Source organism: Phocoena phocoena, chromosome 13 (assembly GCF_963924675.1).
Source record: "Phocoena phocoena chromosome 13, mPhoPho1.1, whole genome shotgun sequence".
NCBI lineage: Eukaryota > Metazoa > Chordata > Mammalia > Artiodactyla > Phocoenidae > Phocoena > Phocoena phocoena.
In genome coordinates this window covers 2,851,970-2,871,717 of record NC_089231.1, presented here as the reverse complement: position 1 = coordinate 2,871,717, position 19,748 = coordinate 2,851,970, and the positions used below count along the sequence as shown (strand labels likewise).

Sequence of the window (19,748 nt, the reverse complement as noted above, 5' to 3'; positions counted from 1 at the left end):
GCTGCTTTTCAGTACGTTTTTGTTCCCCCCCTCCTCAGTAAAAGTAGTTGAGAAGTGACTTTTTTTTTTTTTTTTTTTTTTTTTGCGTTACGCCGGCCTCTCACTGCTGTGGCCTCTCCCGTTGCGGAGCACAGGCTCCGGACGCACAGGTTCAGCGGTCGTGGCTCACAGACCCAGCCGCTCCGCGGCATGTGGGATCTTCCCGGACCGGGGCACGAACCCGCGTCCCCTGCATCGGCAGGTGGACTCCCAACCACTGCGCCACCAGGGAAGCCCAAGTGACTGTTTTTGATGTCAGAAAATGAAGAGGAAGGACTTTGTTTGGAACTCAGAATGGAATTCTGAATCAGCAGATTCACGTGATTCTGGCATCCAGCGTCCGGTAGAGCTTGTGTGAGTCTGACTGGAGTAGCCCCTTCATGGCTGAGATACTGTACAGCCTGTTAATCAGATCATTGTTTGACCTGGGTTTTTGTTTGTTTTTTCCCCAGTGTTTTTGATTCATTCACTGAATTCATTGTTCATTTTTCTCTTTGAAAGAGAAATGGTTGGCCTTGATGATAACATGCCAGCTATGCTTTGTACACGTAAAAGTAATATTAACAGGAATCATGATTTTGCAGAAAACCATCACAGCCACATGCCTCGTGGTCCAGGTTCTGCCGCCTGTGGCCCACTGGTCAGTGAGCCGCGCACGGCCTGGCAGGTTGCAGGACGGTCCCGTCTCTCCCACGTTGTGTGTGTAACACTGAAAGCAGTCTGTCAAGGCGCTGCCTCCTCTCATGCAGTTCTTGTTTTGAACACCTCAGCTCATCACAGAATTTGAATTGGGAGAGTTTAGCTTTGAAAAGTGGCATCTTTTGTATCATTCAGACTTTGAAATATCCTTGTTGCCTTCCGGCCCCTATAGTCTGTGAAAGCGCTTAGAGATAAGGGCACGGGGGTTTTCTTTCAGATTATTTGTAGTGTTTAACTCTCAACTGGATTGCCGCCGCGACTTCAAAGTGAAACAGTTTAAAATGAAAACTGTCACTGAACAAATCGCACCTCGCGTGCCCGCGGTGTTTGACAGCAGCTGACGCTGCGGACTGTTGTCCATTTTTTGAAGATTTGAGCTTGCCCAGCAGCTCCGGCAGCACCAGCAGGCCTGCCCGATAGATGACGGCGCCGTGGACCAGCAGGGCATGCACGTGCCCACCCAGGGGCAGGTGGAGATTGAGAACACCGCGCTGCAGCCGACGGCCGAGGCCGTGGCCGACAACCCCGGGGCCGTGCTGGACCTGGGGCCGCCCGCCGGCGTGGAGGCGGGGCTCGGCCAGCAGATGGCGGGTCAGCCTTTGGAAGCAGATGAAGGTGAGCGGTTCAGAGCTTTTAACTCTCAGGAGTTTTGCAGCCCTTTGTACTCCAGTCCCCGCTGGCCCTCTCGTCCTTGACCTTTTAAAGCGCAGTTTGTGCCGTGTGTCTGAGCGTGAGAGAGTCTGCGGTGCATTTAGAATGGTAGAAATGGGACCTTCCGATACGTGCTGCTTGTCACCCACTTTCACCCCTGAGCCTACCGCGAGAGAGTCTTTGGTTTCCACTGAGTGCCCATCTGCGTGATCACGCGTGTCCTGGTGCGTGGCTCCCGGACTTCCCAGCGTGAGGCCGTGGACTGGGTGCCGCTGGCTGCGGGAGCTGAGGCCCCTCAGCCAGCGCGCTGCCTCCTGCAGGGAGGTCTCGCTACAGAAAGATGCCGGCTCACGGGGAGGTGGGGGGGGGCAGTGAGCTCAGTGACAGAGTCGGCTCAGGCTTCCGGCCCCCTGCGGGCCTGACGAACGGTTGGCCGGTCAGCTTGCTGTTTACTTTATGGGCGTCCCAAGAAGTATTTGGTCTGTGAGCAGGGTTTTGTACTTTTTAGCCAACATATGTAAGTTTGTACCCTCTGTATGAATTGTCTTCCTACTGTCTTTTCCAAACAAGGAGGCTGCTTTTTGGAAACTCACCGAAGCATCCTTTTGGACAGGTTGATAGATGTGAAGCAGCTTCCGTGTTTACGAATTTTCCGCCCTCGTCTGTGCTTCTTGTCTTCAGACAGGCTTGTGGTCCCGCAGCACACTCTGGAAGGGCACGTGGGCCAGTACGAGGAGCAGGCTCCCCCGCCGCAGCCCTTCGAGCCAGCGGGTCTGTCACAGGGTCAGTGGTGGGCCTTACCCGGGGCTCTCCAGTGAGCTGTGCCTGGTTGGGGTTAACTTTACAGCAAGCTTGAGTGTTTCTTGTAGTGCTCTTCTGAAATTTATGACCAGTTATCGGACCAGATAACGTCTTGCGTGGGTAGCGTGTGCGTGTGTGTACACAGGCACGCATACGCTATTTTGTAGTCTGTTCAGATTTTCCAGAAAGGGACTTTAATGACCATTCTACACCTGGTCTCTAGCCAAGGAAAGGTAATTGAGTAGAAACTGGGACTTATTTGTGGCTGGTGTGTCAGCCTGCCCTGCAAGGATGGGAGCTGAGCGTAGCCTCTTGCCTGTGAGCAGATCACTTTAGAGTCTGCTGATAAAAACTAATGATCCTGATTCCCGTTCAGAAAGTAGACATGTTCCTTTAAATACCTTTATTTGTAAAACCAACCTTTTTGGTTTTGTGTGGGTGTGTGTAACTTTAGTATTTTTTTTAGAACTCAACGTCTTCTAATTTATTTCAGGTTTTACAGTGACTGATACATACAATCAACAGACTCAGTTTCCACCGGTCCAACAGTTACAAGATTCTAGCACACTGGAGTCTCAAGCCCTGTCCACGAGCTTCCATCAGCAGAACTTACTTCCGGTGCCTAGCTCTGATACGATCAATGTAGTGAGTATTGCAGGGGTCTCATCACTGAGCAGATTCTGTCTTATCCTTCACTGTGATTATTTAAAATTTGCTTACTTAAGAGGGCATGTTAACTTGCTGCAACTTTAAGCTTGCTGCATCAGCTGTGGAAACCTCAGTGTTTCTCGTATAGGGCTTCTATTTCCTTAAAACAATTTTGTTGTAAGATTTCATTCCCATGATGTGGCTTTACCTTTTCTGTTAAAAGTCAGGAAAGTCAGGAGAGTGTAACTGACTTCAGTAACATCTGAAGGATATTGCCTTGCTTTAGCGAGAAAACCAAAGCATTTTAATATGTGGACTCTTAAAGAAACATGTTAGAATGAAAATATAATGAAGGCTGACATACTAAAGATACATATTTAAATGCATCATTTAAAATTTTCGTCTCTTAGTCAAGTTGGAGGCATTTAAGTTTTTGTTTTGGTATTGATTTTGCCATTTTTGGAAATCTTTCAGTAGTGGTGAAAATGATTGGCAAATGAATTGTTTTCTCTCTCTCTCTTTTCTTTTGCGGTACGCGGGCCTCTCACTGTTGTGGCCTCTTGCATTGCGGAGCACAGGCTCCGGACGCGCAGGCCTAGCGGCCATGGCTCACAGGCCTAGCCGCTCCGCGGCATGTGGGATCTTCCCAGACTGAGGCAAGAACCCGTGTTCCCTGCATCAGCAGGCGGACTCTCAACCACTGCGCCACCAGGGAAGCCCTCTCTCTCTTTTTTTTAATATTTACTTTTTAATTTTGGGGGGGGCTGCATTGGGTCCTCGTTGCTGTGCACAGGCTTTCTCTGGTGGTGGCGAGTGGGGGCTACTCTTGGTTGCGGTGCGCGGGCTTCTCATGGCGGTGGCTTCTCGTTGCGGAGCACGGGCTCTAGGTGCGCGGGCTTCAGTAGTTGTGGCTCGCGGCCTCTAGGGCACAGGCTCAGTAGTTGTGGCACACAGGGCTTAGTTGTTCCGCGGCATGTGCGATCTTCCTGGACCAGGGCTCGAACCCGTGTCCCTGCATTGGCAGGCAGAATTTTTAACCACTGCGCCACCAGGGAAGTCCTTATTTTCTCTCTTTAAAAGACCCTGTGGGTAACTTTTGCCAAGTGGAGGACCTGGACCCTCCAGTGAAATTTTCAGAGTACGTTTTCCCAGCTCGAAGCTGCGTAATTGACAGTAGGCGCTGAATCTGGGTGGTGGGGGGCATGCGTCTCTGTGGCTTGCCTTCACTCAGCCCTCTGAGCAAGACTGCACACCCGCTCACTCGTGGATTTTTGGGGCGGGTCCTGGAAGCCAGGGGAAACGCGTGCACGCAGGCAGGTTCTCCACTGTTCTGGCCTCTCCTGCGCCTGTCCCCCACGTCCTGAAGGTCAGCCTGTGCTCTGTCCACTGAACATGGGTGTTTCCTGCAGATCTTCGCCCAGTCCCTGGGCTGTACCACCTGTGGCCGGAAGGTGTTGAGTTAAGGGGCTGCTGTCTCCAGGCCTGCTGCTCCTGGGCTGGGAATATGCTTTCTCCCCCTGTGATTTTGTGACAAGCGAGGGGACTTAGTATTTTAAGAAAGCAGGGCGTTTTGTTCACTCTCAGTAAGAATAGAGCAGATGAAAGAGTAGTCTCTTAATAGACATAAAAAATACGGAAAGATTGGGCTTCCCTGGTGGCGCAGTGGTTGAGAGTCCGCCTGCCGATGCAGGGGACACGGGTTCGTGCCCCGGTCCGGGAAGATCCCGCATGCCGCGGAGCGGCTGGGCCCGTGAGCCATGGCCGCTGAGCCTACGCGTCCGGAGCCTGTGTTCCTCAATGGGAGAGGCCACAACAGTGAGAGGCCCGCGTACTGAAAAAAAAAAGGAAAGGTTAAAGCAAGTTAATGGAAAATAAAATAAGTATTTCTTCATTAAAATTGATATAGATGATTTTGGTTATTAATTTGGCCCAAATGATTGCAACGACCTAATTGGGGTTTCTCCCTTTTAAATCCACATTTATGAGTGTTCTTATCCTTAGTTGTTAGGTGTTTGTATTCATTCATAGATGCTCAAGCAGTCTGCTCTGTGCTTCTACTATGTTTTAGACAAGTCGTTTGATTCAGGAGTCATCCCAGCAGGAGCTGGAGCTGCAGGCGCCACGTCCCCCGTTCCTGGACGACAGCGAGGAGCAGAGCCGGCGCTCCTACAGGTACGCACGCTCCTACAGGTACGCATGCTCCTCCAGGTACGCACGCTCCTCCAGGTACGCACGCTCCTTCGGGTACGCACGCTCCTTCGGGTATGCACGCTCCTCCGGGTACGCATGCTCCTACAGGTATGCACGCTCCTCCGGGTGCAGCAGCCCGTCCTGCTGCACCCAGTGCCCACCTGCACCGTTCCTGAAGCTTCATAAAAGCTCTGGGAAACAGGGCCTGTCGTCACCCCCATTTTATAAAGAAAGTATCTGAGACAAAAGAGACTCACTTGCTAAAGCTTCTACAGCTAATAAGTGACATGGGCAGGGTTTGGACGCAGCAGCCTGTACCCATAAACTACTCTGCTGTAGCTTCCTGTCCCCACTCTAGGCCGCTGTTACCGTGTTTTCAGAAATAACTTGAATTTATGTCGTGCCTTTTTGTCCACGGCTCTTTGTGTGTTTTATATATAACCTCCTGATACTTAAGTCACATTTCCCTTTATTCAACAAGTATTTGTTTGTTAATGCTTAATTTGGGATCTTGCACGGGTATTTTTAAGTGAGATTAGTGTAATGTTTTCTTGTGATTCCTTTGTGACATCTGCTTGGGCATTCCTGGACTTCTGGCCATTCATTCATTCCCCATTCGTTCATTCAACACTTATTAAGAACTTGCTGCTGTGTGCCGAGCTGTGTGCTCTGTGTCCCTTCCTATCACAGATTAAAACCTGGAAATGGAAAAAATAGGGAAATAAAATGGAATAAGCTTTCAGAATTTTTAAAAAATTTTTAATAATATGTGAATAGGAATTTTGAAATTTATAATTGTTTCATCCTTAATTTTAATATATTTCATAACAACTGAGAGGAAAATAACACTACATATTTATATATTATTCAAAATAGCTCTAGTAGCATCTGTTTGGTAAAGTATTTTATCAACTAAAGAGTATACGAACTGACATTTCCAAGTGTCTAGAGTCAGGTGATTCTGACCCTCATGCAGCGGAAGGGCTCGCAGCATCTTATGACTTGGTAAAGAAAATAGCGCATAATGAATTCCCTGTTACGTTTAAAGGAACAGTTTGTAGTTACTCAAATTTTATTTCTCCTGGAGAATTGCTATAGGTTTTACTAACTTTGAAATAATAAAATATGTTTAAGGGTACAGTCTGAGCAGAATTTGACCTAACAAGTTTTTCTTGCTGGTATTTCAGTGTTTTAAGTGTTGGAGAGCATACCTGGTTTCTGTAACAGTTATGCCTGATTGTTTACTGATTGTTGGTGAAGAGTGTTTGCTTTTCTTCCCTTCTCAGGTGTTGCAATTGTGATCATGCTGTGAATTAACGTGGTCTGTGTTGTGTGTATAGATGTGACTATTGCAACAAAGGCTTTAAGAAATCCAGCCACTTGAAGCAGCACGTGCGGTCACACACCGGGGAGAAGCCCTACAAGTGCAAGCTCTGTGGACGTGGCTTCGTTTCCTCTGGGGTCCTCAAGTCCCACGAGAAGACACACACAGGTCATTGTCTGCCTCGCACTGGACGTAAACACGCGGAAAACCATACGTGATTCTAGAGCATATGAATTCTAGCGCATTTTCATCACACCCCTCAGGGCCCCCAGCCCCAGGCAACCACTGACCTGTTTCCTGTCTGTGCGGATTTGCCTGTTCCGGGCTCTTCCTGTAAACGGAACCATACGACACGGTGCCTTTTGTCACTGGCTTCCCTCACTCAGCACGTGTTCAAGGTCCACCCACGCTGTAGCATGTGTCACACTTATTTTATAGCCAAACAGTAGTCCACTGTGTGGAGAGACCACGTTCTGCTTGTCCGCTCATCAGCTGTTGGACAGCTGAGGTGTTGCCGGTTTCTGGCTCTCAGGAATAATCTTGCTGTGAACGTTTTGTGCGTTTCTGTGTGGATGCAAGTTTTCGCTTCTCTGTTTAGGAGTGGACTTGCTTGGTCATACGATAACTGTTTAAACCTTGGGGTTTACCAAACCAGAGTGGCCTTTCCAGAGTGGCCGCGCCATTTTCCTCGTCCACCAGCAATGATTTCACATCTTGGCAGGGCTTAGTATGATCTGTCTGCTTCATTATGACCGTCCGTCTTCTTAAAATAACCTTCTTGAAGGACCCTCAATCCCTAAAACTTGGGGACCGCGGCGAGTACACGCTCCTCGGTCTTGCAGCTTGCTGAGCGCATCTTTGCTTTGATCGCGTGCGGTTTTCAGGTAACGAACGTGTTCTGACCCCGTCTCTGCTGTCGCAGGAGAAAAGGCGTTCAGCTGCAGCGTCTGCAACGCTTCCTTCACAACCAACGGCAGCCTCACCAGGCACACGGCCACGCACATGAGCATGAAGCCTTACAAGTGTCCGTTTTGCGAGCAGGGCTTCCGAACCACAGTCCATTGTAAAAAGCACATGAAGAGGCACCAGACAGTCCCCTCGGCTGGGTCAGCACCGGGAGAGGCAGAAGGAGGAGGTGTGGTCCCTTTGTTGATTTGGGTTTATCATCAGCCGATGCTGAAACTTAGTGATTAACTCATTTCAGAGGTGATTTGTACCAGTATATTAACTTGTTTCATTTTCTGATTATGAAAGCAATCATAATTTGCTCTTTGAAAGAAAGATTCGGGGAGGCACAAGGAGGAAAACTTCTCACCTCACTGGTCACCAGGCACCAGAATACCAGCGTCCCCGCACAGGGCAGGCTGTCGCCCACGCATGCATGTACACACGCATAGGTGGACCTGAATTCCCTGATAGGAAAGCACGTTACATGCAGTGTTGTCGTCCATGGGTGTTCATTACAGGCGAATTTGGTATTAGCACGGGTGTACATCAGTTCTAACGACTGCACGGAATTCCGTTGTGTTTCATTACACGGTTTCCTGTTGCTGGATGCCCAGTGGCTGCCCAGTGCTGTAGTGTAACAGGAAGAGCTGGCGGTCAGGGGGCTTTAACCCTCGGCGTTGTGCTTATTCATCACGCACATTCTCATCTGATCGACACGAGATACCATGAAGCTAACTTAAACGGTAGACGAGCTGATGGGCCCAGTTCCCACACCAAGTATAGTAATCCCAGGAGGATTATTTTGTGCCTATACTTTTTGTACCTATGAGATGATTTCTTTTTAGCAAGTTCCAGAGTGAAATTACGGTGACAGAACGTGCACCTTGCATAGATTCTGACACAGGGCGCCAGTGCACAGCGTTTTAAATTTTTTAAACGCCCTTGTTCCATGTGCAGTGTGAGTTAACGCTGTCGGTAGTTTACACGGGGTCCTGGGGCCTGGGCTCCTGTCTGTGCTGCAGCCGGCACCGTGCACCTCACACCGTTGATGCTGGCGGAGTGAGCGTGCTGAGATGGGGGCGCGACTTAGAGGGCCATCCGTCAGTTTTTAGTTCACTGTTTTGCCTCTGACCGCCGTCCGTTTTGCTATTTAGTGTCTCTACTGTTTTTTAAAAACATTTTTTAGCCATCTGTGCAATAATAAAGTCCCCCTGTCCCCTGTCCCCAGCCACACCTTTTTTTCCTTCTCAGTTACATTTTAACAGCAGCTTATTCTTTTTTTTTAATGGATGTAACTATATCCTTACCTTTCACTGAGAGAATACTTAAACATACATATTTTTTAAGTGTTTTCTTTCCTTTCAGTAAGTCTTTTTAATTGGCAGCTGTTGGCTAGTTATCAGTTTGGTCTCTTCCTTCGGGCTGCTCGTCTTCTTAACGCTAATTCACTTTGTGTCCGTGTTGATAAATGAACGTCTGTGTGTATGAGTACTGTTGACTCGTGCGGACACTGACCCTTTCAGAGCCCACTGCCAGCCTGCTGGCAGGGCTTGCGGAGACCGTCAGCCATGGCGTCTGCCCTTGGCAGTGAGCCCTCCCCCGAGGCGTGGCCTTTCCACCCTGACCAGCTTCTCAATAGACAATGGTGGGAAAAAACTTTTACCATCCCAAATATAGCCTCATTGAGTTGCTAATTTTAACCTTACATATTTCAGTTAAATGTTTAGTTTTAGTTGTTCTGTTACATTTAGTTTTTTATTAGGATTTGATCCTTTTTCCTACATTTTGTTTAGAGATGGGTCTGGAGGAAGAGGAAGACAATTCTGAAAGAAATGTGTCTAGAAAGGCTCGTCCCGAGGTCATCACCTTCACAGAGGAGGAGACGGCGCAGTTGGCCAAGATTCGGCCGCAGGAAAGTGCCACTGTCTCAGAGCAGGTGCTGGTGCAGTCGGCCGCCGAGAAGGACCGCATCAGCGAGATGAAGGACAGGCAGGCAGAGCTGGAGGCCGAACCCAAGCACGCCAACTGCTGCTCCTACTGCCCCAAGAGCTTCAAGAAGCCCAGCGACCTGGTCAGGTGCGGTGCAAGCCCGTGGCCCCGGGGGTGGACGTGCGGTCTGCGCACTCCTCTGCAACCCGTGCCGCGGTGTCTGAACCTGGCGCCCTTTGAGTGGCTCCTTCCTTTCTTGAGTCATGGTTGCAGGCCCGTGTGCGTTTGGAGGCTTCCTTGCGAGCTCGTTGTGCACGTTAGCTAGAAGTTTGCTTGCTCTGTGGGTGCTTGTGCTTATTTCTGTGTGACGGTGGGCGCAGTAAAAGAGAATTAAAAATCATTTCCTGAGGAAGATGCGGCGCTGAGCCCAGCCTTGCAGGCGCACAGAACAGCAGCGGGTTCCTGCCCGCCCCACAGGGCGACCGGTCTGTATGGCGCGAGGCTCCGTCACACGGGGAGGTGGCCCGAGCACTGGGGGTCGAGTCCACGTCAGCCGCGAGGCGGTGATTGACGTGCGGTCTGGCAGAGTGGCGGAGGGCAGCTGACAGACGGGCTCCAGGAAAGAAGGCCGAAGTACAGCACTCTCTTAAAACATTCGGAGGATTTTCGTTTACGGGGTGGGGCCGGGGGGGGCGCTCGTCTTTTGCTTCAGGAGGTGGAACTGCTGGGTAAAAGGTAGAGGGTGATTGAAGGGAGGAGCTGTCGGGATTTCAAGACAGGTAATAAGAGAGCCGGCTGCTTCAGAAAACCAAAGAGGTGTCTTCCTGTCCCTCTCTGTCGCACAGAGGCCTGCATGTGACAGGAGGGCAGACAGGCTGCCCAGAAGCTGCTAGGCTGGAAGTGCTTCTTGCGTGAGTGCAGCCAGTAACCCCTGCCCTTGTGTTCCTGCCGGGCGGGAAGGGGCACGTGCCAGTGAGAGAGGGACGGGTAGACGGGCGAGGGGCAGTGGGCAAGGCCGGGCCAAGCTTGGGCATGGAGCCGAGATGGCGGCGTGTCCCGGCGGGTGGGGAGGAGGAACGAGCTAAGAAGATGACAGCGTGACTCCGAGGCCGGGAGTGAGACGCTGGAACCCTCAGCTACGAAGAGGACCGGGCAGTGGCCTCAAGGGAGCAGCACGCTGGGTGCGGGGTGGGGCAGGGCCCCAGCGGGAGGCAGGGGTGCGAATCGCGGACGAGGGCGTCGTGCTGGGCAGCCCCGTGGGCATCGTCGCGCCGCTGAGAAGGCCTGCAGCGCGTGTCCGGCGGGTGGTGCTGATGAGCAGCCAGCCGGGCCCGGAGGTGCGCCCCGGAGACGGGACTGCTGACCCTGCACCCCCGTGAGGGGGCGAGGCGGCAGGTGCCCCTGGAAACGAGAAGCCTGCTGCGGCCTGGTAGCCGGCCTGCCTTCTCCTCCGTCCTTCATTTAACAATCGTGCGAGGCTCAGCTGCCCCCACTGCGTACTGGACAGGCGTCCTGGTGAAGCGAGCCAGGACCGAAAACAGCGGAGGAGGCTATGAAGGGAGAGCCTCCCCCTCCCCAGAGACAAGCGCTATCAGCAGTTTCTTCTGTGCGTTTTTTCAGAAATGTCTACTCACATGTCAGCATTAACTTACGCAATTCTGGTCTCGGTTTAATCGTTACATATTGTGGGGTCTCAGACAGCTTTGTCAGTACCTGCCCACCTCTTTCATCCTTCACGGCGACGTCTTGTTCTGTCGTGTGGGCATCCCAGACCCCTGTTGATGACTGCCTAGTTTTCAGTGTGGAATCACTAGGCCAGCCCCACTGTCCTGTGCTCTGTGTGCACCTGTGTGGGTGTCCGGGGTCAGTGCTGATGGACACACCCACTGGCCTCCGAGGGCTGTGCCGTTTACATCCCCCAGCCTCTGAACACCTGCTCCTAGGCCACCCAGCCGACAGTGGGTCATCGTCAGACAGATGGGAAAGGGATGGCTTGTCATTTTAACTTGCTCCTTTTAAATTCTGAGGCTGGAGAATACCTTTTCATGTGGCATTTGGGTGCGTGTGTTTCTTCTCTACGCTGCCTGTGTGTTGCCTGTTTTTCTACTGTGATATTTCTTGTCTTACTGCTGATTTGTAAGATTCTCTTTGGTTTTCAGGAAAGTTAGCCTTGTTTTCATTGGTCTTGCAGATTACTTTGTTGTCTTGTGGGTTTTTGTTTATGGTACTATTTATAGAGAGTGAAGCTTAAAAGCTTTGTTTTGCTAAATTTATTCAGTACATAGTCACGCATAATTTTTATTTATACGGATAGCTATAAACTTTAAATCATGAAGTTGTTTGTAAATGCGTATAAAGTTAAAAAGAAAGACACTTAATTGCAAATGCTTTCTGGCTAGGCATGTTCGAATCCACACTGGAGAAAAGCCATATAAATGCGATGAATGTGGGAAGAGTTTCACTGTTAAATCTACCCTGGACTGCCATGTGAAGACTCACACAGGTAAGAGCAAACACCTGCACTGTTGGTAGATGCCTTCCGACAGCATTTTGTACTTGTTCCTGTGTATTTTTTTTGCATACATACTTTCAAGATGAAACGAAGCTTAAAAATCAGGAACCATGAAGAAATGAATATGGAGGATTTGTGATTCCCAACATGGAGAAAGGTCCCAGATGTGGCGTTGTAAGTTGTCTTACTCAGAGTTAAATACCTGTGTTAGAAAGATTACCTCTTAGTCTCATTCAGGCCAGAGTTTCAGTTTGTTGAAATTTTGTGAAAACTGGGGATTTCACAAATCTGATTACACTTACCAGGTAGCAATTCTGTTTCTGTGGGGGGAAAATCTGATAAAGGAAAACAGTTAACGTCCAAATTTCATGGCCATTTTCTTCACGTAATGTGAGGAACTGAAGGTTAATCACCCTAAGTAAAAGGTACGCAAGCTTCGCTTCTTGACTGTGCGCCGTGTGCCCTCGTGGGTGAGGAGGCGGCCCGGGCCTCTGCCCGGTTGGAGTCTGTCCTCACTTGTGAGCCACTTCTCTGACCCGCCCATCCCTCTTGTAGAAAATGGGGCAAACACGAGTACCCTCCCCCCACCCCCCGGTTTAAACTGCCTAGAAAAGTAAAAGTAGCACCTGGTAAACACGGAGTAAATGTTAGCGTCGTGAGGACGCGTAGGATTATGACTATCAAACCAATTTACACTCTGAAGTTCTGGCCGTAAGCAGAATTGGCCAAGGAGAGAACAAGTGGAATTTCACACATAGGCATAAAGTCCTGTGATTCCTTTCTGATGGGTTCGTGTGTGGAATTAGGTAAACAGATACACGAAGTCCTTCAGCTGCCTATTCTACGGACAGTTCTTCTGTTGTTTCCTTAGGATCTGTGCTTGACCCTCCCCTGCAGCCCTGGGTGCTGCCGAGGGTCAGGAGGGACCCGCTTAGTGGCTTTGTGTCCCGGGTCTTGCGTGGTAGCTCACGCGGCAGGTGCCGGCCACCCTAAGGACGCCTCCTGCGCACCAAGCCTCCGTGTGGGCTCCTGGGCGTCAGGACTAGGAAGAGGGTCTCTGGGAAGACACCTTCCAGGGCCCCCCTCAGCTGACTTCTGCGGCCCGAGCAGCGCGAGGGGAGCAGGCGCCGCCAGCCCCAGGGCCCTGCCGCCGCGCCCAGCCCCGCCCGCCGGGCCTTCTTCACCCTGCAGCGCGCGTGTGTTAGAGGACTTGGCGCCCCAGGAGCTGGGCACGTGCGCCCGGAGCGCAGTCTGCCGGGCGGCTTCCACCTGTGCCGGCGGCTCGGGCGCCCCTTTGTCGGCGGAGAAGACCGGTGAGGTGTGAGCTTACGCTTCGTAAAATCAGGGAGCGGAGCCCGAGATGCAGGGCGGGTCCCCGCTTCCGGCAGGGCTTGGTGTGCCTCCGTGTCGTGGAAAGACTGAATTCGGATCCTCGACAGTGAACTTTGCTTGCTTTTAAGTTTTCCGGCCACCGGCCCTCCGGAGCGAGGGGATGGTGGACGCAGCGCGGTGGCAGCCAGGCCGCGGGCCGACGGGGGCGACCCGGCCAGCCCGCTGACGCACGGCTTCTTCTCCCAGGTCAGAAGCTCTTCAGCTGCCACGTCTGCAGCAACGCCTTCTCCACCAAGGGGAGCCTGAAGGTCCACATGCGTTTGCACACAGGAGCAAAGCCGTTCAAGTGTCCCCACTGTGAGCTGCGTTTCCGCACGTCCGGGCGGAGGAAGACGCACATGCAGTTTCACTACAAACCGGACCCTAAGAAAGCCAGGAAGCCCGGGCCCCGGGGGCCGCCGGAAGGGCCGCAGCCCGTGAGCGCGCCCCCTCCGCCCTCCTCCGACCCCAGCGTGTTCATCATGAACAGCCCCGTGCTGGCGGGGCAGCTGGACCAGAGTCTGCTGCAGCAGGGCCTGCTGGGCCAGGCCGTCCTTCCCGCCTCCGTGTCCGGTGAGTAGGGCTGACAGGCACCAGGGCCGTGGACGCCGGGACGGTGGGGGTGGGGTGGGCGGCGCGACCTTCAGCCTCAGGACACTGCCCTTCCTGAGGGTTTCCCGCGAGGTCGCGGGAGGTTGAAGTCCCGACTTCCAGACGCAGCTGCCTTTCCGTTTCCCATTCTTTCTAACGTCACTTCTGCATTTCAGGCTTCAGCTCTTTATTTAGTTTGGTGGGCTTAAACCTGTTTCTTTTTTAGTATTCTCACAAACTTAATAGCGAGACGTAATTTATAGCTACCCGTGAACCTTGCTTCTCGTATACGAGTTATCCAATTGCTCTTTGGTCACACAGTATTTGAAAAGCATTAAATTTTAGTCAGTTGGGTGTTTTGTGCACTCACAAGTAACGTAGCAACTGTTAGGAGCTGCTGGACATCCTGAGTGGCCTTCTTTCAGTGTCATGACCCACGGTGCGATTAAAGCGTAATAAGACAAGATAATAGCGTTGTTTTAAACCCTGGGCTCATCGGTGTGATCTCTTAGAGCCTAGTTTCCTGATGTGTTTGAAATGGGTAATATTATTTTCTACTTCACAAGGTTTGTTTTGTGATGATTAAATTAGGTATGTATGTGCCTATGTAAAGTAAATATCAGTATTTGTTAGCTAGGTCATGTCGGTATGTGTTTAGAACGTCTGTATTTAGAAACCCAGTGCGTTTTTCCTGTTGGAGAAAGTGTCTGGTACGCAGTCATTCCTGTTCTTCCTCTGCAGCTGGTGGCGACTGGACAGTGTCTTTGACAGACGGAAGCCTGGCCACCCTCGAGGGCATACAGTTACAGTTGGCTGCTAACTTGGTTGCACCCAGTGTTCAAATCTCTGGGATCGACGCTTCCAGCATTAATAATATCACGCTACAGGTGCGACGCCCACCAGGCTTTTCTGTGCTTTCAGATGGTCTGAGTCACACTCAGCGTGAAATTTCCATCACAACAAACAACCTCTGTGCTTTCAGATTGACCCAAGTGTCCTGCAGCAGACGCTACAGCAGGGTAACCTGCTTGCTCCACAGCCGACCGTGGAGCCCGGCCTGGCCCCGCAGCACAGCTCCCTTCAGACACCAGACAGTACAGTCCCGGCCAGCGTGGTCCTCCAGCCCATCTCAGGCCTGTCCTTGCAGCCCACGGTGACGTCTGCCAACCTGACCATAGGCCCGCTCTCGGAGCAGGATTCCGTGCTGACCACCAGCAGCAGTGGTGAGAGCTGCCGCTTCGGTTGACTGTGACAGCTGGAGTTTCGGCTCGCTGCTGACAGTCACAGATTTGGTCTGGGGACACTGGGATGCTGTTTTCTTCTCTTTATAAAGCTTAACGAATAAATGTCCTAAGAATAAAGTAAGCTTTTCTGACGATAAATGATGTTTAGTCAGTATATGCACAGAGATTGCATTCATGGAACCGGCTTCCTGTTTCCTCATAAGGCTTTTTGTTTGTTTTTAAATGATTTCAGATTAAGGAATTAGAGATGACTGATACTGTATTTTGAATCCTTCTCTTTTTAAAGTAACAGTTGCACTAAAATATTTTAATATGAACAAGGAGGAAATGATTATTTTTTTAAGCCCAGCTTTGTTCTGTTTTATAACGATGACCAGGGACGCAAGACCTCTCTCAGGTGATGACATCACAAGGCCTGGTGTCCACCTCCAGTGGCCCCCACGAGATCACCCTGACCATTAACAACTCGAGCCTGAGCCAGGTGCTGGCGCAGGCTGCCGGGCCCACCGCTGCGTCGTCCTCGGGGTCGCCGCAGGAAATCACCCTGACCATCTCCGGTTAGTCTTAAAATTTTTTAAATCCTATCACCTGCAGTTTAGGTAACTCTTTTTTGTATCTTTTTCCTGCAAGACTGAGCTTTGCCTAAATCCAGTGCCTCAGGAAGTGTTTGTAATTTATGTGAGAATCATCACCCTGCAGCTCCCATCTGATACCAGGGATTAAACGTGGTGGCTCCTCACGGCACGTCCAGTTTGAGCCAGGTAGCTTCGTCACATATATCTTGTTTAACCAAGAGCAGAAAACCATGGCTTCATAATTCTTACCATGCTCCTTTGAGCTAAAGGAGTCGAATTGGTATAAGTGGTTACACTAGGAGATTACAGATACCTACCCCCCTGACCTTTTCAGAATTCTTCTCAGATTATGCAGAAAATTATGGTAGAACTAGATAAGTGGGTGGAAGACACCCTTTGGCAGCCCAGGCCACCGAGATTGGCAAGCTCATCCTCCATGTGAGTCACCAGCTAATGTGTTCCCTGTTCCAGGCCTGTGATGTTCACGGTCAGTTCTTCCCCGTGTAGAGCATTAATTCTCACAATATGTTCTCATCTGAGTTAGCTTGGAGCATATTTTACAGGTGCGCTTTGCCCACATGACTCTCAGCTGTGAGCTCTTCATGTTAACCGAGTGGTTCTTACATTTAGCAACAATTTTTTGACCCTTACAGTGCACCAGGTCCTGTTCTAGTAACTTTGACAAATGCTAACTCACTTAAGTCTCATAACAACCTTATGAGATTGTTGTTTTTTAAAGAAAAAAAAAAAAAGAAAAGAAAAACATTTTGCTGGGGTCAAAATAACCTCCCTGGAGACACAGTATGGCAGTGGCTGGAATACTGGGCTGATAGCCGTGTGAGCGGTCAGTGTAGTTATTACGTCTGTTGCCTGAGATTTCTGCAAAAATCATTATTGGAAAAGAAAGAGTAGTTATTGAGAAGAAAACCAAAAGCTTGCTTTCTTAAGGGGTGTCTTTATTCCTTTCAATTTATGTGAGAAGTTTGAGGAGCTATTCCTGGATGGAGCTTTGCTTCTCAGTGACGCGCAGTGGTTTTTAGATGCTAGCAGGCAGCAGAAATTAACTTTGAATTTTATCAAATTCACTAACTCTCTTCTTTTTTATTTAATATATGTGTATTTATATACATATATATATATATATATTTGAATTTTAATGTTGGAAACATGGAAGAGTTATTTTCAGAAAGCTGTTTTGTTGATGGAATTAACTTTTTTTGCATAATCTCAATATTTGAGGGGTTGTGCTAGTCCTGTACAAAAAACACATAACATATAGTTCGGCAAATGTGTTTTTGTGTTTGTGGCTTGTACTTCTGTTTCTCCTATGTTTTCCTATTATCGATCATTTAGTTATTTTATTGTTAATTTTTAGTGTATTAGGTGAATATAACTGCAATTTAAAAAAAAAAAAAGCTTAAAAGGGTTATCCTAGGAGAAATCTTTGTCAGTTGAGGAAATATAAGGGTTGCCCAAACTCTGGGCTTAAGATTTCTTATTCCTTTACTTCTCATTATTGTGTGTAATGAGAATTGGCTGTGGGGACTACTAACTCAACATTTTCTTATCGCATTCTGAGAAGTCTAGAAAAACTTCTAATTTGTGGTCACCTGTGGAAAGCATCTAGCTGTGCTATAGAAATGTTTGGTTATTTTGTCGAATGTTCTGTTTTCCATGAATGCACAGAATTATAAATGCTTATGAATGCTAGAATGCAAATACTACTTCAGTTAAGGTGTACAGACCTTTAGCAATTCCTAAGCTGTTCGGGAAAGAAGTTAAACATTGGGTAAAAGGCAAGGAGGGTCCTCAGTCTCCCCCAGTTGTCGTGTAAGTAAAAGTGCTCTTACCTGATGTCTTCAGTTATTAATAGAAAGCCACGTCAAGCAGAGTGTCAGAAAAACGATGCCTACACGATTTTGAGCATTTATCCGCAGGTCTTTGAAAATGGGTCTGCTCTGCTGGTAGGAGTTCTGCACGTTTTATTTTGCCCACACTTCCACCCCTGTTGCACAGACTCATTCCCCAGTTCTGTTTCTCTAGTGTGGCATGAGGGTGCCGGTGATTATGAAGCTGAATGCAGCATCCTTTTGTCTTTTGGTTTTCATTGAAACAGCTCGGGTTTTTAATTTTCATGTTCCTCTGTTTCCATACTATCTGATTACATTATATAATTATGCTGTAATGTAAAGGTTACAAGCTAATGAAGCTGACGGAAGCCCATGTCTCTCGGTGGGAGTACATCACGGCGTGCTTGAGCCTGCTGTGCGCGTCCAGAGCGCCGTGGGGCAGTGACCCTCCCGCAGGAGACCTGTAGCGGCCACTGCTGCCGCAAGGGAGGCCTTGGTACCCTCCCTCGTGCCCCTCGATGCTTCAGCTGGGAGTCTACCATGTTTGGAAGTATTTCCAATTCGGTTTAAGTTTTATTCAACAAAGTGTGTAGCTCTAAGTGCCTAAATTCTGGGTTAAAGTAGAACTCTTAAGACGCACTTAAAAACTTTATAGCTTAAAAAGTGTGAACAGGTAGTTTCATTTTGGGAAATGTATTTCATGGTCTTATTTTCATTTTTTTTTTCTCTTTAAATAGTATTAAAAATGAAATAGCTTTCACTTTTAAAAGGATGTTATTATAAGTTTAACATACTTGCCAGTATGTGAATTAATGTGTTACTCTCAGGTATCACAGTATTAATTTCTATTTAGGTCAAGATCTTATTCAGCACAGTTCTAATGGAAGTAGTGAACTGAACGGAAGCATAAGATTGTCCGCACCTGCAGTCAATAGTCAATCTACGGGTGCCACCTTGACCATAAGCAATGATCAGCTTCTTTCACAGAGTGCAACATTAAACGCTTCAGGTATGCAGCTAACGATCCAGCCACGAGAGGCTTCATAGCATTTCATAGTTATAGGGCTCTGCACCTGGTCAGCGGAGAGAAGCCACCTGTCTTGTTGCGTGACGAGTGTGTCAACTGTGTGTTCTAATACGTTTGATGTGATTCTGTGATGATTAGTGGCTTATGTATAGTTCTAGGACACAGAACTGTCTCGAGTGTTATTAACCTTTTAAGGTCGTTTCCACCTTCTAAAGAACAAAGGTAAATAATCTTATTCAAATATGCAAGGCATTGTGTATGTCTGCAAGTCACAAAGCTGTCCCTGTGTCACCCAGGCTGAAAGTGCCTCTGGCTCATTACTTTGTGCCCTGCGGTGAGAATGTTTGGGCACCAGCTGAATGTAGGATGGCAGAATTAAAAGAAGACATCTTACTAAGGTTTTGAAGTCTAGGCTTTAATAAAAAATAGAGCTCCAGTGAAATAGGTCACAGCTTCATAAGTAAACGTTAACAGTTGAGGATGCCATACCTGTTTGCCTTACCTTGTAGAGATTTCATTACTTTCTTAGCCCTCTTTATTTTCCAGCTCTGTATATCATTTTTTGAGAAAAAAAATTTAATCTTTAGATATGTTTGTACCCCCAGCTAGACTTTTTTTTGTGCTTAATTGAAATGCTTTCTTAGCCAGTGATTCTTCTATTCACTGAAAGACTGTGGTGCATACTGTATGGTAAGAAGTCTGCTAAACCTGGGTGTGTCATGTTGGGCCAGGCAACTACGGTCCCCTTGCATTTTGGGTCCTAGAAACGAACAGAGCAGACGTTTATTGAAGAAAGCCGTAAATCAGTGTAGGATGAACGGCAGTAGCGATACATAAAGGGGAGAAGGGCGCCCAGGGAGCACGTCTCAGGGGTGGGGGGTTGACCTGGTCGGGGCGGCCTCCCGAGGCGGGAGCCCTGGCCGTGGGGGGGCACTTCTCCCCCGCGAGCGAGGGCTTGATGGGTCTGCAGATGCCGCAGGGCGGGGACTTGATGAAGTGAAGCAGGCGGGGAGCCGAGACAGCTGCACACAGTGAGGTTCCACTCAGGACCCTGAGGGGCTTTCTGTCCACCCCTCCCCTTTGCTGAAGGGTGAACTGACACCCGGCTGCTTAAGAGCCTGGTTGGAATCACGTGTTGGCGGATCTGGGCAGATGCAAAATCTGGACTTGCGGCCGATGACCGTTTCCACTGTACCACTGCTCTCCGTGTGTTCCCGTCTCTACTTTGCTTTTAGCTCTGTCCCTCCTGCGTCGGTTTGCTTGTTTAATTTTGGGGCTCTAAGAAAATTGTATCCCAGAACTGAATTCTTGTACTTATTAATTTGAAATGAGAGTCTTTTGGTTTTGTT

General features: G+C 49.2%; 1 protein-coding gene across 1 annotated transcript in view; it reads left to right on the top strand.

The window, feature by feature from the left end:
- The window catches only part of ZNF236 (zinc finger protein 236), an 86,258-nt gene that overhangs the window by 48,545 nt on the left and 17,965 nt on the right, over positions 1–19,748 (top strand). Inside the window, exons 13-24 of the mRNA XM_065890422.1 lie at positions 1,109–1,353; positions 2,071–2,172; positions 2,684–2,835; positions 4,907–5,010; positions 6,369–6,520; positions 7,275–7,487; positions 9,094–9,376; positions 11,629–11,732; positions 13,320–13,685; positions 14,445–14,590; positions 14,686–14,926; positions 15,325–15,504. Coding sequence (XP_065746494.1) covers positions 1,109–1,353; positions 2,071–2,172; positions 2,684–2,835; positions 4,907–5,010; positions 6,369–6,520; positions 7,275–7,487; positions 9,094–9,376; positions 11,629–11,732; positions 13,320–13,685; positions 14,445–14,590; positions 14,686–14,926; positions 15,325–15,504 — 2,288 coding nt within the window. The remainder of the gene's footprint in view (positions 1–1,108; positions 1,354–2,070; positions 2,173–2,683; positions 2,836–4,906; positions 5,011–6,368; positions 6,521–7,274; positions 7,488–9,093; positions 9,377–11,628; positions 11,733–13,319; positions 13,686–14,444; positions 14,591–14,685; positions 14,927–15,324; positions 15,505–19,748) is intronic.